This window comes from Ptychodera flava, chromosome 4, assembly GCF_041260155.1.
Source record: "Ptychodera flava strain L36383 chromosome 4, AS_Pfla_20210202, whole genome shotgun sequence".
Lineage (NCBI taxonomy): Eukaryota > Metazoa > Hemichordata > Enteropneusta > Ptychoderidae > Ptychodera > Ptychodera flava.
In genome coordinates, this window is record NC_091931.1 from 22,744,875 (window position 1) to 22,763,070 (window position 18,196).

An 18,196-nucleotide genomic window follows, 5' to 3' on the forward strand; every position below is an offset into this window, starting at 1 on the left:
TACGAATCTACAAGTGACGCAGTTTTCACATTTAATTTGATAGATGCTTTTGTGAAGTAAGTAAGTGAGTGAGTGAGTGAACATGCATAAAAGTAATTAACTTTGTTGAAGACAACTCTGCTTTGGAGTTACAATACGACACTTTTTATAAACGTTCGGATCCACTTTATCGATACACAGATAATAAATCTGTGTACAAGTGTTTATTTCTTCGGTGAAATACATAATTTGCAAAACAATTAACTCCATAAAATGACAGCTGCATGTCCAAAGACTCGGGCAAGATATAATGTCAATGAATAAATGTTTTGGGAACTACAAATATCTCTCAAAATCAATTCCTTTACATGTATATGAAATAATGTAGTACGCGACTCGACATTGAGAGATTTGAATTTTTACTCAATTTTTCCGTTCTTTGAATTATGCCCTTTTAGAAATCACAGTGCAAAATTTGGTTCGAGAGAAACAAATTGCCCGATATTTACCAAAATCAGAGTCAAAATGGCTACCATCACTGTAATAGCTCTGTGGAAAACAATAAATTTCGACTTTTCACAAATTAAAAATGAGCCGGTGTGAAATTTAGCTACGCCATGAGCTGCATGCAAAATAAGACCCCCCCAACACACACACAAGTGATATACCAAAAGCTATTGTACATGTTACAGAGAGTCTGAATGTCTGTCCCCGAGGGGCATTCTATCCTAAGCAAGTCAAAGTAGTCTTACCGTATGTAACGTAATGGAAGATAAATATTGCCAAAACAACGATTTCGTACAAATGTAATGATTGAAAAATGAAACACGTGACTGACATTGTCGTTGATCGGCATTGCTTTCGAAAACCCAAAGAACGTTATATTTTGACGTAATGTTGAAGTTCGGAAGAAATGCCGTGTTTGTATCGCTATTGTACAATCAATTGCATCGGGAAAAGCATATATAGTGACAATTCTATAAACTCAACAAGCACAATAATTGTACGTGCATTCATGTAAATATTTGTAATGGACAGTTAGTTCACACTTTTTAAAAATCCGGCAGTGGCTCAAAGGCAAGAAATATCATTTTTTCACAACCATGTGTTGAACTTAACCGTCATGTAAATGTCGGGAAACATTGCTGCATTCCGTGCAACCATTAAAACATGTAAATGCACGTTCCAAAAACATGAACTACCCTTATACGACAGGCATCGCATACAGTGACAAACCAAGTTAAAATGAGATCGTGACCATGCAAATTAACCGTACCTTAAATAACTGAAAGATATCAATAGGAAAAAACATCAGGAAAATAGGTTTTACCTAGTATTGTTTGATAATTGTTTGTTTGTTTGTTTGTTTGTTTGTTGGCTATTCATACATTTCATCCAAACGTCGTCAACCAATTTACCATGCAGTCAACTGATCATCCAATCTCTGTTCGTTTTACCTATACGTGTCTGTCTGTCCGCCTATCTACTGTATTTGTCTATCTGTCTGTCTGCTCTTTATTTTTGTCTCTCTGTTCGTCTCTGTCTGAGGTCTGTCTATCTGAGTCCATTTTAACCGTTAGAAGATAAGTTTACGTGTCTGAAGTAAAATTTTACAAGGGTAAAGTTCTCTTTGCGTGGATTTGTCTTTTACTGTGAAGACACGGCAGCAACACCGACATGACTTTATCCACTCATCCATATTTCCAAATACATAATACACGAGTGAAATCGAAAGTAGATTTCTAACGGTGTGGTGAGATGTGCCACGATGGACCATTTCTGAGAACCGTAGAAGCAGTACTGTACCTGGAAGACGTCAACGTCTTTCAGTTCATAGATATTGGCCCACCAGAACATGAAGTTGGTGAACACCAGCATCATCATGATCTGACGGGTGAAGTTCGGATTGAAGTTTTCCGGGGGCTTCCTGTGGAGCACGTCGTACAGGAACACGACTTGCACGGAGATGTCGATGAACTTCAAAGCCTCGTGAACTAGTAGTAGCACTTCGTTCGCTGAGCGCACGGTCATCGAGGACGCGACGATGGTGAACGCGGAAGAAATGAAGAGACCACTGGCCGATATGAACAGCAGCAGCATCGTTAAGCGCAGCTTGTCTGCCCGGCCGTCTTCTACCCGCCAGTCCTCGCTGCGCCTCATCCTAAAATGAGCTATCAAGTTCCCGGGTATGGTCAGGACATACACACATGTAGTCATTCCGTTGAAGATTTGAGAGGGTTTCCCACTCCCTGTACCGTTCTCGGCGCTTTCCGATGAAATACTGGCGATTACAGCGGCAATGGAAGTCATAAACGACAGAAATCCGACCCCCAGACCAATGTAGCTGCCCTGCAGTGTCATATACTTTCTCGCTCGCTCCTGTCGACAACCCGTTTGCTCCTTACCGATGTTTCCGTACATGACGTACATAAACCCAGACATGATAAGGTAGAATTCCATAGCGCCCGGCGAGAGCAATAGCGACGACTTATCTCTGATGTGGTGGAAGTTTAGCCCATCACCAGCTTCTTCTGAAAGACAAAAGCCCGCCAGAAACTGTTATTGAGTTGCATACCCATGCCGTAGATTTTTCAATAAAACGTACACTTTTAAAAGAAGCAAGTGACGAGTTGCATCTCTCATTGTCCACCAATGCCTTTAACGACTGTCATAATTGCCGATGCATGTACTTTATTCCATGATTTAACCGATATTCACCATACAATTTCTTTGGATACAATAGAACATAACAAGATAGGTTTGCACAATACACGATAGGTTTGCATGATTGGCATGATATAAATTGTAGTCATGTGGAGAACCTAAAAGACATACATGTACACGTTAGACATTTTAGACACGTTAGGTCCGTACACGTTAGGTTTGCACGATACACGATAGGTTTGCATGATTGGCATGATATAAATTGTATAGTCATGTGGAGAACCTAACATGACATACAGATTAGACATTTTAGACACGTTAGGTCCGTACACGTTAGGTTTGCACGATACACGATAGATTTGCACGATTGGCATAATAGATTTTGACTCATGTTGAGAACCTAAAATGACATACACGTTAGACATTTTAGACACGTTAGGTCCGTACACGTTAGGTTTGCATGATACACGATAGGTTTGCATGATTGGCATAATAGATTTTGACTCATGTTGAGAACCTATGTAAAAAATGACATACACGTTAGACATTTTAGACGCGTTAGGTCCGTACACGTTAGGTTTCCACGATACATGATAGGTTTGCACGATTGGCATGTGTTATGTAGGTCATTTCCCCCACACTCATCATGACCTGAGTTCAATTAGTCTAGAACATTCTCAAGGTCACTGCCCTTGATGACCTCACAACCTTGAATTCAATTAGTCATGTTTGGAATGTTCTGGAAAGTTGATTAGTTGTGTAAGGGAGATAATTTTAGAACAGTAATTAGCATGTCAAAAAAGTTCTAGATTGTTCTTATATGCCTTTATAAAAGGGACGTGCTCAGCTTCCAGTCAGACTTTTGGGATCGTGTGTTACTAAACTCCAGCAGTAGTCATTCTCAAGACTTTTCAAGACCTTCACTGTCAACGCTGGATTTATACTGTGGACTTTGTGCAGCTTCAAGCCTGCAAGGACTGTTCATTCATCCAACTGACTGTTGCAACTCTGAGACTGGAGCTTTGCCGTCCCAGCTGAGATAAGTAGTCTGTACACTTTTAAAGCTTGTACTCTATCCCTGACTTAGCAATTAGTTTTATTTTCGTAATAAATTTTGTTTAAACGTTAACTGCTGAGTTCACCCTTTTGTTCGTTTTCTCTGCACGTAACAAAATTGGGGCTCGTCCGGATACGAATATTTTGAGCCGTTTGACAACATTTTGCCTGCCTTTTCAAACTACTGTATACTGTGAACTCAGCGAAATTCAATCATGGCGGAATTCAAGCCAGACGAATTTATGGATGACCTTGATCAGGACGCATTTGATTCCCTCAGAAAGACAACCTCATAGCACTGGCAAATTTCCTTAAAGTAGATGTCAAAAGATCTATGCGCAAGCGAGAAATTCAATTCAAGATTGCAAAACATTTAGTTAATTCTGGCCATTTTGAGGAGTCTGCCTTAAAAGATTATGAGCCTGAGTCTTCCTTCGAACTCAAAAAATTAGAATTAGAAATTCAGGCAGATTTGGAGCTTAAAAAATTGGCATTAGAAAAAGAAAAAATACAAATGCAATTACAAATGAAAGAAAAAGAATTGCAAATGGAGGAAAGACAGAAAGAAAAAGAAAGGCAGGAAAGATTAGAAAAGGGAGAAAGAAAGAGAGGAAAAAGAAAAGGAAAGAGAATTAGCTGAACACCGACTGCAGTTAGAAATGAGACGTTTAGAGCTTGGAAAGTCAGGAAAATTCTTCCCTTCAGACAATTTTGACATCACTAAGCATTTCAGGTTAGTTCCCCCTTTCCAAGAAAAGGATGTTGATAAATATTTTCTCCATTTTGAGAAAATTGCTCAGAGTCTGGATTGGCCTAAGGAGTCCTGGTCTATGCTTTTGCAGAGTGCTTTGGTGGGTAAAGCCAGAGAAATTTACATTCAGTTGTCAGTAGAGCAGGCTTCAGATTATGATTCTGTGAAGGAATTAATTCTCAAGGGTTATGAGTTGGTGCCTGAAGCTTACCGTCAGAAATTTAGGGATTGTGAGAAGGCGAAAGATCAAACTTATGTTGAATTTGCTCGAACAAAAGAACAACTGTTTGACCGTTGGTGCTCTTCTGAAAAGGTCAGTCAGAATTATGACAAATTACGACAGCTTGTTTTGATTGAGGAATTAAAAGGTGCATCCGGAGTGACATCAAGACGTTTATCAATGAACAAAAGGCAGATACATTAGAGGTTGCTGCACGTTTGGCCGATGATTATTCATTGACCCACAAATCTTCATTTCTCAGCAAACCATCCCAGTCCTTTTCATACAGAAACAATGCAGGTAAATTTAACTCGTCCTTTTCATCCAAGAATTTTCAAAGGAGAGTAGAAAATCAAATGACAACAGTTCACAGAGTTCAAGTAACACTCCCACATCATCAGATCCCAAGTCTCAATCTCCTTCTGACAAACAGTTTGGTACACTTTCTTGTAATTATTGTAAGAAAGACGGCCATTTAATGTCAGAGTGTTTCAAATTGAAAAGAAAACGTGAAGGTCAAAGTGGTCAAAGTGGATCTAAGCCAACCGGCTTTATTTCTTCATCAACTCAATTAGAGTCTAATAATGTGTGCAACACATTTTCTGAGGTTAAACCCCTCTTATCCCCAATTAATGAGGTCAAGGTCAATTCTTCTCAAGATAGCATTATGGGTATTTTCGAAGCCATTTATTCATAATGGTTTTATATCACTTTCTAGTGATTTCTCTTCCGCTACCCCTGTCAAAATTTAAGAGATACGGGGCTTCCCAGTCTCTTTTGTTGGCAGATACCCTGCCGTTTCTGAAAAGTCATTTTCAGGTTCTAAAGTTCTTATTAAGGGGTAGATTGTAATGACTACATTCCTGTTCCTCTCCATAATGTCTATTTGTCTTCGGACTTTGTTTCTGGACCTGTGGCTTTAGGTATTAGGCCTTTTTTGCCTTTTGAAGGGATTCACCTTCTTCTTGGAAACGACCTTGCCGGGGACAAGGTCATTACTAATCCACTTGTGACTGATAATCCTAGTTTAGATCAGGATCCAGAGCCAATTGAACAAGAGATACCCGATTTATTTCCTTCATGTGCCATTACTCGAGCCATGTCAAAGAAAACTTCCGAGAATCAAAATACTCTCAAAAATAATGTCACAGATGTTGACTTAAATGACACCTTTCTCAGTCAGGTGTTTGACACGGAGCATTCCGTTATCCCTCGTGGATTTGAAACTTCCAGTAAAACTTCTGCTGACCAAAGTCAGACATTTTCTAGATCAAATCTCATTGCAGAACAACACAAAGACCCAGATATTTTGTGTTTGTTTGACAGGGTAGATGATGAAGATAAAACTTCAGATAGCTCTGTTTCCTATTATACAAAATCTGGTATTCTCATGCGTAAATGGAGACCTCCAGATGTCTTGGTTGATGACGATTGGGCTATAAAACATCAAATTGTGGTTCCAAAGCCCTACCGTGCTGAAATATTGCGCCTGGCCCATGAAACGCCCTGGGCTGGTCATTTGGGAGTAAGGAAACTTATCATAAAATTCTCAGTCACTTTTATTGGCCTAATCTCAGGCAGGATGTAACACATTTCTGTAAAACTTGTCACACATGTCAAATGGTAGGAAAGCCAAATCAGACCATTCCAAAGGCCCCTTTACAGCCAATTCCTGCATTTCAAGAACCATTTAGTAGGATACTAATAGACTGTGTTGGGCCCCTACCAAAAACAAGATCAGGAAATGAGTACATGTTGACAATAATGTGTACATCAACTCGGTTCCCAGAAGCCATCAACTCGGTTCCCAGAAGCCATACCACTGAGAAATATAAAGACAAAGACTATAGTGAGAGCTTTAGTCAAATTTTTCACTTTATTTGGCCTCCCTAAATGTGTCCAGTCCGATCAAGGCTCCAACTTTATGTCTGGTATTTTCAACAAGTAATGGATCAGCTAGGCATTAAACAGTATAGGTCATCCGCCTATCATCCAGAAAGTCAGGGTGCTCTTGAGCGATTTCATCAAACTTTGAAAAACATGATTAGGACCTACTGTTTTGACACAGAGAAGCAGTGGGATGAAGGAATTCATTTTCTGCTCTTTGCTGTTAGAGAGTCAATTCAGGAGTCTCTTGGTTTTAGCCCATTTGAGCTTGTATTTGGACATACAGTCCGTGGCCCACTTAAGCTCGTTAAAGAGAAATTCCTATCAGACGATGATGATTGTCTGAATATTTTGCAATATGTGTCAGATTTTCGTACAAAACTCTCTAAAGCATGTGAATTAGCCAGAGAAAATCTTGAGTCATCTCAGCAGTCAATGAAAACCAAATATGATAAAAACACCTCAAAACGGAAGTTTAAACCAGGTCAAAAAGTTGTTGTTCTACTTCCATTCCTGGCAAACCACTCCATGCTCGTTACTTTGGGCCATACCTAATTGATAAGAATTGAGTGATTTAAATTACATCATAATAACACCTGACAGGCGAAAACAAAAACAGCTATGTCACATAAATATGCTTAAGCCATATTTGGATAGGGATAATCCTACTATAACTCAGCCTGTCAGTGCAGTCAGTTCAAACCATTATGAAGATAGTGATACTGAAACTGACTTGAGTGAAAATACTCTAAACTCAAAGCTGGGCTCGGTCAAGCTTCAGAACTCAGAAATCCTGGAGAAGCTGGAGTCTACAAAGTTGGCACACCTCCAGCCAGAACAACAACAACAGGTGAAAGAACTGCTCCACGAATATAAACACCTGTTTCAAGATGTTCCAACGAGGACAAACGTCATCTATCACGACGTTGATGTTGGGACAGTAAGCCTGTAAAAACAACATCCATACAGACTGAATCCAACAAAAGCAAAATATCTCCAGGAAGAAGTCAAATACCTGCTGGACAATGACTTTATTGAACCCAGTAAAAGTAACTGGAGTTCGCCGTGCATACTTGTTCCCAAATCAGATCACAGTTATCGTATGTGCACAGACTTTAGGAAGGTCAACACTTTAACAAAGACAGACACTTTCCCAATCCCGAGGATTGATGACTGCATCGACCGAGTGGGAAAAGCCAAGTATGTGACGAAATTTGACCTACTGAAGGGATTTTGGCAAGTCCCTCTGACAGATCGTGCTCGTGAAATATCCGCCTTTGTTACACCAGACGGATTGTTCCAGTACAAGGTGATGCCATTCGGAATGAAGAACTCTCCGGCAACGTTCCAACGGATGATCAACGACGTCATATCCGGGCTAGACGGTGTGCAGCCTACGTTGACGACGTCATCCTGTATAGTGACACCTGGGAGGAACACATCAAGCTCATGCGGAAGTTCTTTGAGAGACTGAGTAAAGCAATGTTGACTGTCAACCTCGCCAAATCTGAGTTTGGTTGGGCGAGGGTAACTTACCTCGGACATACTGTAGGACAGGGTGAGGTAAAACCTGTTGATGCCAAAATCAGTGCCATTTCAAGTTTTCCCATACCAAACTGCAAACGACAACTGATGCGCTTTCTCGGTATGGCTGGTTACTACAGAAAATTCTGTCCAAATTTCTCCACAATTACTGAGCCTTTGACTAACTTACTTAAAAAGAAAGTAAAGTTTGTTTGGTCAGAACAATGCCAACAGGCATTTGATACAATTAAAGCCACACTTCAAAGTGCTCCAATCTTGTCTGCACCAGATTTCAGTATACCATTCAAATTAGCTGTAGGTGCTAGTGATACGGCTGCTGGTGCTGTTTTATTGCAAGAGGATAGTCATGGTGTAGATCATCCTGTTTGCTATTTTTCACGCAAATTAACAAATCCCAGAGAAACTACTCTACAATTGAAAAAGAGTGTTTATCTTTGATATTAGCTTTACAGCATTTTGAAGTTTATGTTACTTCTTCAAATCAGCCAATAGTGGTTTATATTGATCACAACCCTCTTGTTTTTCTGCAGAAATTTAAAGGCAAAAATCAGAGATTGCTAAGATGGAGTTTAATGTTACAGGAGTTTAATCTTGACATTAGACATATCCAAGGCAGAGACAATTTAATTGCAGACTGTCTCTCTCGTATTTAGAGTTTATTGTTGTTCACTTTCAAGAAGTTTTACTTTAGAGTAAAACAAAATTTGAGTACTTAAATCCTTTTCAAGATAACATTTGTAAAAGAAAGATTTTTCTTTGAAAAATTTTCTTTTTTTTGAAGAGGGGGTGTGTTATGTAGGTCATTTCCCCCACACTCATCATGACCTGAGTTCAATTAGTCTGGAACATTCTCAAGGTCACTGCCCTTGATGACCTCACAACCTTGAATTCAATTAGTCATGTTTGGAATGTTCTGGAAAGTTGATTAGTTGTGTAAGGGAGATAATTTTAGAACAGTAATTAGCATGTCAATAAAGTTCTAGATTGTTCTTATATGCCTTTATAAAAGGGACGTGCACAGCTTCCAGTCAGACTTTTGGGATCGTGTGTTACTAAACTCCAGCAGTAGTCATTCTCAAGACTTTTCAAGACCTTCACTGTCAACGCTGGATTTATACTGTGGACTTTGTGCAGCTTCAAGCCTGCAAGGACTGTTCATTCATCCACTGACTGTTGCAACTCTGAGACTGGAGCTTTGCCGTCCCAGCTGAGATAAGTAGTCTGTACACTTTTAAAGCTTGTACTCTATCCCTGACTTAGCCAATTAGTTTTATTTTCGTAATAAATTTTGTTTAAACGTTAACTGCTGAGTTCACCCTTTTGTTCGTTTTCTCTGCACGTAACACATGTTAGATTTGACTCATGTTGACAACCTAAAATGACATACACGTTAGACATTGTGTCTATAGACATCAAAAGTGTACGTCATTTTAGGGTTCAAGATAGGTAGAATTGTATCATGGCAATCATGAGACATATCGTAAAACGTGCCGACCTAACGTTGACAGAGCTAACATGTCTAAAATGTCAAACGTGTATGTCCAATGAGGGTCTCAAAATGAGTCAAGAGCTATCATGGCAATCATGCAAAACTGTCGTGTATCGTGCATACCTAACGTGTACGGATCTAACGTGTCTAAAATGTCAAACGTGTATGTCATTTTAGGGACTCTCCAGATAAGTTGAATGGTACAGTCATGATACACGTTAGACATTTTAGACACGTTAGGTCCATACACGTTAGGTCGGCACGATACACGATAGGTTTGCACGATTGGCATGATAGAATAGGACTTATTTGTACGCCCTAAAATGCTATACATGTTAGACATAGGTTCTTTAACGTTAGGTCTGCACGATACACGATAGGTTTGCACGTTTGCAATTTTAGGCACGTTAGTTCCGACCTGACATACACGTTAGACATTTTAGTAATGATAGGTGCGGATATATTGGGTCTGCACTATACACGATAGGTTTGCAAGTTTGGCTTTTTTGGTCACGTTAGTTCCGACCTAACATGTCAAACATGCACTACTAAAATGTAAACATGTCTAAAATGAAAAAATCCCGACTTCTGGCCATGGATGGTACAGTGCATGTTCTAAAAAACCATCTCTCTCCAAGAAATAACAGGAAAATTACCTGTGTGACTCAGAACTTGCTGTTGAGTTGAGGCATTGATGATCACGTCAGATATCACGCTATCGCTGTGTCCCTGTGCGTGAACCCCACAATTAGCGGTCTCGTTGAACGACAAACCGGCCAGGTCTTCCATCACTTCACGCACAAAGTCCCTGCTCCAACAACTCATGCAAGTAGCCCACTGCAGCATGGTAGCGACTCTGAAAACCGTCCAATATACAGGTGACAATGTAGTCGAGTTAAAGTACGTTTCATGAATTCGTCAAATTGACCCTTTTAAAGAAATAACGTCGCTATTTTTGAGACTATTTGAGTCATATTTTGAAATGATTTCGGCCGTTTCATATATGAGAAGTTATCTATGTTGTTCTGCTCATTGAAACGTATTGAATTATCGATCGTCAAAATTCTGCTCACACCTCACATATACACGTAACATGCATGTAAATATGATGACACGATTTCTGATATGTACCACAGACTGCGGCATCGATTATTATGGTGACTGGCCTTGCGCAGTAAGTCGCATATTTCTTGGCAAAGTCGATGTCATCAATCGTGCGAAAGATAAAAATGAAAAATACACTAAGAGAGAGAGAGAGAGAGAGAGAGAGAGAGAGAGAGAGAGAGAGAGAGAGAGAGAGAGAGAGAGAGAGAGAGAGAGAGAGAGAGAGTTACCAAAGACAAACCAGTTTTCCGTAAAAACACTCATTGACGTGTCTTTTTAGATGTATTTCTTACCTTGCCAAAGGTCTCCATTTCCGGACACATTTATCGGAGTTGGCGCAGACGAACAGCCAAAGGAGCAGAATAAACGACACAGCCAGAACTGCTTCGACGGCATTGACGGCTCCGCATATCTCATTACAGCTGCCGTCCACGATGGAACCGAGTCGGAACACGGCCGACAGCATGCCGCAGGCGCCGAAAAGGGCAGCACCGACTGAGGGAATGAAATCAAACCTTGTAAATTAAGGTGAAGCTAGCGCGGACTCCCGGTATCTGGAGCCGCTGAAACGTTGTGCAATTTATCGACAGACATAATTCTGCATTTTTGTCAAATTATACTCTCTTATGTTTATTCAAAACAACAGCAGGATTTAGCTATACAGTTCATGCTAAATATTCTACTTAGAACATAGTGGCCAGCTGTCTCATTTTGAGAAACTGTAAGTACCAGGTACGTTTAACGTGACTGTGATATACTACAGCTAAGTATTTTCTGATAAAGTTAAAATTTGGAGAGGAAACAAGCTATTGGCTTTCAATTAACAGAAACTCTCCCATCTACACAAGAAAATTTAACAATGACCCTACATCACTATACAAAAAGTTCCCAACAGAGCCCTCGCCCCATATATAGCATGACTTTGCTCCCACCTCCTGCAAAACCCGACAGACTGCTCTACGTTTTGAAAACAAAATTATGAAATCCCCCTGCCCCGGCTGACTGTAAAACCCGACCGCCCACCTCTATCCCTTTCGAAGAAAAATGAATGGCTACCATCAAGAAACCCCTTGCAGACAATTTTTAAAGGAACAGCTTTGTTCGTTGACAGATTCTGTTTCCTGTTGCTCAAGACAACAAAAAAGTAAGCGACAGTTCTGAGGTGAAACAGTCCATTGATTATCGAAATATGGAGGATATCCTCAGATAGCCAATATCGATTTGCGTATTCATCTGGATACAATTTAAGGAAGAATGCACCTCGAAAGTGAAAGACTTTTGCTCAAATTTTCCTCAAGGAATCTCCCAACCATTCACTCTCTGAATAAAAAAATCGGGGGTCACCGTGAAAAGTAACTGGAGAAACAAATTACCCAAGATTTACCAATATTTGAAATTCAAAATGACCGCCATCCCTGTGTTGAATCTATGAAAAAAATAAAATTTTCGAGTTCCAAAAAATCTAAGACGGTGAAAGGTTTTCTCACTCAAAAAGACTTCAAAATGGGCCAAAAAGTGATACATCACAAAAGAATCGGAAAAATTTGATTTGAGAGTCGGCGCACTCTCACTTACGCGAGGTTGCGCAGTGAACTCAAAACTGACTCACCTAAGATGAAATTGGACGCTGCCTGATGGCTGTTCTGACAAGAGTTTGTTCCCATCATGCCTGAAAATTGCATCACGATGATTGACAGGATGGACACACTGAATAAGTAAATGTAGAATGCGTCGAGATGCGATATATGAAACACGTTCACGTGCGGGGCCCTTTCCTTCTCGCCTGCTTGTAGGACGTACGCCACTGGTAACACCGTTCCAACAACGAGGTTTATGATACCGTATACTTTGCTGAATGCTACTGTTGTGAGCGACCTGTAACAAATGGGAAATTATGAACGTTTATAAAGTTATTTAATGACTCTTTTGAGGCACAGAACGGTCATCAGCAACAATAACAGTCCAAACGGCTAAATAAGTGACAATGTACATGAGTTCGTCATATCCTTCTTTATATAAGTAGTAATAAGTGCCTAACTGGTCTTCGTTCTGCCATCACTATAGGGAAAAAGTGCGTGACCAGAGCGAGAAACTGACGCTTTCTCGCAATCGGTGAGAATCTGTTCTTATTCTCACCGCTGTCGGTGAGAAAATGTTAATCTCCGCTGGAGATTGGTGAGAAATGCACTCCTTGGCGAGAATCAAGTGTGAGAACAAATTCTCATCGGTGAGAATGGAAATTCTCACTAATACAGCGAGAATTGAAATTCACTGGCGAGAATCATCAAGACTCGCTTCTCGGAGTCTTTATGATTCTCATCAATGAACGGATTCTCACCGATTGCGAGAAAGCGTCAGTTTCTCGCTCCAGTCACGCACTTTTTCCCTATAGTGCATGGTCCCTCCGCGTACTCTCACCTGGTGTGGATTTACGTATGTCTGTCTCTCTCTGTCTCTCTGTCTCTCTCTATCTCTCTCCCCCCTCTCTCTCTCACCGACTAACAACTGCAATGTGGAGTGGTAACAGCATACACCGTGCGACCGTGCACGACAGTTCAACTCACCTGCGGACAGGTCTTGGTACCTCATCAAGCGGCAGGATCGCTTGATAGCCGGCCTGGTTGCAACTCATACTACGAGCCGAGTAGCCGAGTTCCAATGGCGAGGGGTACGGTAAATCTGATAACGCCCTTCAAGGGAAACCTATCTTCCTTACACTACTACCTGCAGTGCTTTGAGTTGTGAAAATATCTCAGACTGGAGCAAAATCAGGTTATGCCTATAGCAGCAGAGCCAAGGCTTGGGACAGTGAGTCGCCTGACATTCACATAGCTTATTTCACATTTGCAGACAATGGCTTCCTTTTGTTCGATTCTGCAAGTGACTTTAATTCACTGGGAAATCCCATGCTCACGTTGGCGTCCGTTGTAAGGCACATGGCCTGCTTCTGAGAAGTCGTCAATAGGCTGGCCACGGTCCGTGGGCTGGCGTTTCAGCAGAAACGCCCACACACCAAATAAAGCCTCATGCATCAATGAGAGACTGTTCAGAACAGCCGACCCCTCATGACCTTGCAACACGTGATGCTTTGTACTCCCTGTTATATGTTATTGCCATGACTTTGCACTACTCTACTGTTCATACAATTATTATAACGAAAATAGTATCATATGATTACAGGGAAATTCCATATTACCAGAACGAGACCAGCAGACGGCGGCGTCTCGGCACGTGATCGGCGTTTCCAAAAACAACAAAACCAAATGAGAATTTCTTTTTTCAGCTACATATGACTTAATGCTTTGGATAGGCATTCCTTGCGGTCTTCTAGTTGTTTTTTTTTCGTTCACGATACACTGGCTAAGGTATAATTTTAAGGCTTTGATCAGTACGGAGCTTCATTATAACAGAGCTGTTTTCAATGGCCAGTGACGCGTACTTCGTTTTGAATCACAACCGCTGACAACTTACCACTCAAATATGCGACTTTGAGGCCAACAAAAAATAACGTTCATTTGCTTATTGTTCATATACTTCTGCCGTTCTGGCATCTTAATTCAATTTTGCCAACAAAGATTATTTTATATTTTTGATGACTTACGAAAACACAGGCCTGATGACATCTTTGGCCGACTGCCATTCTACCATAGTATTATTATATGAATGTTATGATTATCGGAATGAAACTAAACAGTCGCGTTGTTGGAATCATTCCGCACCGAGTACGCAGGACTGAACAGCACTGAGGGTCCAGTTACTTCGTAAAGCCGTAGGCGGGCCTTGAGAAAACAAAATTACTCTATAACGAATATTTGGTCAGGTGCTTACCAGGTGTGTCTACGAGTGTTATTTCCGGCTTGTGTACAGCCATTATCGGGTTGACACTCATAGTAGGGAAGTTGGTCTATTCTTTGTACCGTGCTTCGTTCGGTAAGAATTGTACGAAATAGTGTCAACGGCTATCTCAAACCAAGTAAAAATGTTACACTAGCCAGTGTAGTGTAGGTGTGATTTACGTGTTCACAAATACACAATGTTACGTATTTTATTTTATGCTTTATTCATACCTATATATATAAAACCTAAAAGAGTATATACAAAACGAAACTGAATAAACTGATGAAAGAGAAAGCGAAGACTACGTGCAAGAAAATTTCAGATAAATTGTACATAATTTTTTACATTTTGTTTTCGTGCTTCAACTACATGCCACTATATATGGTACTAACAGTGCTAGTTTTCTGTAACGTGAACTCTGACATTCCTGATGAAATAGACTGAAATTTTGAATAAAACTAACTTGTAACTGATATTTTCCATTCAGCAGGAAATAATTTCATTTTTGGAGGCTTCGTGAAGAAATTCGGGGAGTTAAATGAAAAACATATGCAATCGCTCTCTATTTTTTGCTGAACACTTTATTACCATACTTAAAGGCCCATGAGCTGCAACAGTGTGAAATTTGTCCAACCTCAAGGTACCTCCAATTTCCTCGCATAGTCATTGCAATCTGCAAATTGATATTATGTGCTTCAACAACGTTTGTTTGTGGCAGAATAGGCAAGATATTTAACAGGTTTTTGTTTGTTTTAAATTTCCCACCATTTTCAAAATCTTGCCATGTTATGTAAAAAATACAGAATTTTGTCAAAGTGGAGTGAATCCCTTTCCCGTCCTTTCATTTGATTGCACCATGTTGTATTTGTTAAGATTCAAAAGTGCACATGCAACATTTATGCTGCTTATCATGTAGTTGTATGGAGGCGGCCAATTGGATGCGGCACCCATTTATTATTTATCTCACTGAAACCTACCCACGCAGTCCCACTCAGTGGATAATTTTACTTGAGTAAACATCTCTGAGTAAGAACATTTCTATGAACTAATTTTAGTCTAAACAAGGCAGTATTGCTGAAGGCAATGAGTACTTGGGCCGTGATAGAGTAATTTTGAGGACAATATATACTACTATTCAAATATGGTCTTGAATTTCCTCCTGTCAATGAGGCATTTGATTAACTGGTTATTAAACGAAGCAATGGCATGACAACGGCAAAATATGTCTAGCAACTTTTGTGGAGTTTGAGGCAGGGGTTCTTTATTTATAGCGGGAATTGCTTAAACTCCTTAAATATTCAAATTACAGCAAATTTCTTTTGTTCTCGATGGTAGATGTCTAATATTTAGATGGGCATATTTAGATTTCTACCCTATAGTTATCCCTATATACCAAAAATCGGACATCCAGCTCTATTGGCTTGCTCAGAATTAGATATGCGCATAATTAATGAGGTACAATATGTGGTGTCATAAGGTGTCCCATCATACCATTTATGAAGGGTGTAGCACTTGTGGTTACTGAGTTGTGGACAAATATATATATTTGAGGTCAAAGGTCATCGAGGTCACGTGACATTTTGTCAAAATAATTGTATTGCTAAGTTATTCCCATATACCAAAAATCAGACCTCCAGCTCTATTGGCGCGCTCAAAATTATATATGCGCATAATTAATGAGGTACAATATGTGGTGTCATAAGGTGTCTTATCATACCAAATATGAAGGATGTAGCACTTGTGGTTACTGAGTTGTGGACAAATATATATATTTGAGGTCAAAGGTCATTGAGGTCACGTCACATTTTGTCATAATAATTGTATTGCTAAGTTATTCCTATATACCAAAAATCAGACCTCTAGTTCTACTGGCTCGTTCAAAATAAGATATGCACATAATTAATGAGGTACAATATATGGTGTCATAAGGTGTCCTTTCATACCAAATATGAAGGGTGTAGCACTTGTGGTTACTGAGTTGTAGACAAATATGTATTTTTGAGGTCAAAGGTCATTGAGGTCACGTGAAGTTTTGTCAACAAATTATATTGTTAGAGTTCCATTAGCTGTATCTTTTGGCGATTTTTCCGTTAGCTTTGATTGAAATGATCACTTGCTCATGTTGAATAGCCTGTCAAATAACAGAGAATCGCATATTATTCGGAAACATTACGTGCCCTACAACTAAATAACATGTGATTTTACAACGAAAATTTCAATTTTTGTCCGGACAGAAATACAAACTCTGTTGACACGCGGATTGCAACGTAGGCTATCTTCTGACCTGCGTGAGCCATTTACAGCAATTTCAAAATAAATATTCATTACTTATGCCCGGTAGTTACGTCGTAGTCCATTGTCCGAGCTCGTAGTCCATTGTCCGAGCACGTTGCGTAGCCAGATGTCTGGCAATCCACGACGCAATAAACGTAAACTTGTACATCTCGCGTGATCGCGGCGTCACCATATCTGCGTTCTCCCCAGCACGCTGAGCGTGCCAGACGTCAACAAACGAGCTCGGAAGGGCAACATGTTTGAACAAAAATTAGCAGTTTTATGTGGCTATAACATCACTAATCATGTTTGTTTCTTCGTAAAATAACATTTTGCAACAATATTAGCCTCAAACATGGAATTTTCCGAGGTAAAAAATGGTCAAAAGTTACAAATAATGGCCCTTTAACTTATCCCTATATACTAGTACCAGAAATCAGACCTCTTGCTCTATTGGCTCGCTCATAATTAGATATGCACATAATTAATGGAGTACAATATGTGGCGTCATAAGGTGTCCCATCATACCAAATATGAAAGGTTTAGCACTTGTGGTTACTGAGTTATGGACAATAATGTATATTTCAGGTCAAAGGTCACCAAGGTCACATGATATTTTGTCAAAATGTCTGAGATATCTGCGTGAACCGATGGACTCACTGATGGACTCACGGACGGATATGAGCCAATCTATAAGCCCCCTGGACTTTATCCGTGGGGACAAAAAAACTGTGTCACTGCATCCTTTAGGCAATATGAATACAATGAGAAACTAAATTTTTATTTTTCTTGGCATCATACATGCGAGTCTATGGAGAACTGCCTTATACATGGGAGTCTATGGAGGTGTAAACTAAAAAGTCCTCTAACACGGCCAAATTTGATAGCATTGTGAAACAAATCGACGTGCATCTGTATCAGTGTATGGGGTTGGGTACTAGGCGTGAACGGACGGACGGACGCACGGACATGACCAAACCTATAAGTCCCCTCGGACTTCGTCCGTGGTGATTAAAAACAACGTAACAGTTATTACAGCTACACAGGCGGTAGGTTCATATCCAGAGCCCCGTACGGTCTGCCGCCGTCGCTGAAAACAATCTCATGCACCCGGCCATATGGGCAGCTGGCCGGATGCATGACTTCCCGGAGAAGGCGAGCTGTCACGTTCAAGCTCAGGATTATTTGTCGATCAAATTTCAATAAATTTACCTTACCTAGATGAAATTTTGTCTATAGGCTGAAATTTAGCCGAAGTTTGACAAAATTACATCGATTTTTCAGATTCATATGCGACATTTTTGAGTTTTGAGTGCAGACAGAAATAAGTTTTGAGGCAACATGGCTGCGACCCCATGTTGACCCCTAGCCCTGCGTACGATGCTATGTG

The 18,196-nt window shown here is 40.1% G+C and overlaps 1 protein-coding gene across 1 annotated transcript; it reads right to left on the reverse strand.

The window, feature by feature from the left end:
• Positions 1 to 188: 188 nt before the first annotated feature.
• On the reverse strand, positions 189 to 13,818 carry LOC139131199 (proton channel OtopLc-like). The gene is made up of 5 exons (XM_070697165.1): positions 13,260 to 13,818; positions 12,305 to 12,570; positions 10,989 to 11,190; positions 10,248 to 10,447; positions 189 to 2,510 (listed from the first exon to the last, which is right to left on the reverse strand). The coding sequence occupies exons 1-5, from the start codon at positions 13,325 to 13,327 to the stop codon at positions 1,663 to 1,665; spliced, it is 1,584 nt and encodes a 527-aa protein (XP_070553266.1). The 5' UTR covers positions 13,328 to 13,818; the 3' UTR covers positions 189 to 1,662.
• Between the last annotated feature and the right edge of the window lie 4,378 nt (positions 13,819 to 18,196).

Bases quoted from the DNA above. Each gene is read 5' to 3' on its own strand.
- LOC139131199 (XM_070697165.1), bottom strand. From the start codon at position 13,327: ATGAGTTGCAACCAGGCCGGCTATCAAGCGATCCTGCCGCTTGATGAG. The intron at 12,571-13,259 runs GTGAGTTGAACT...CATTTGTTACAG, and splicing joins GTACCAAGACCTGTCCGCAG to GTCGCTCACAACAGTAGCAT. The intron at 11,191-12,304 runs GTGAGTCAGTTT...TCATTCCCTCAG, and splicing joins AGCGTCCAATTTCATCTTAG to TCGGTGCTGCCCTTTTCGGC.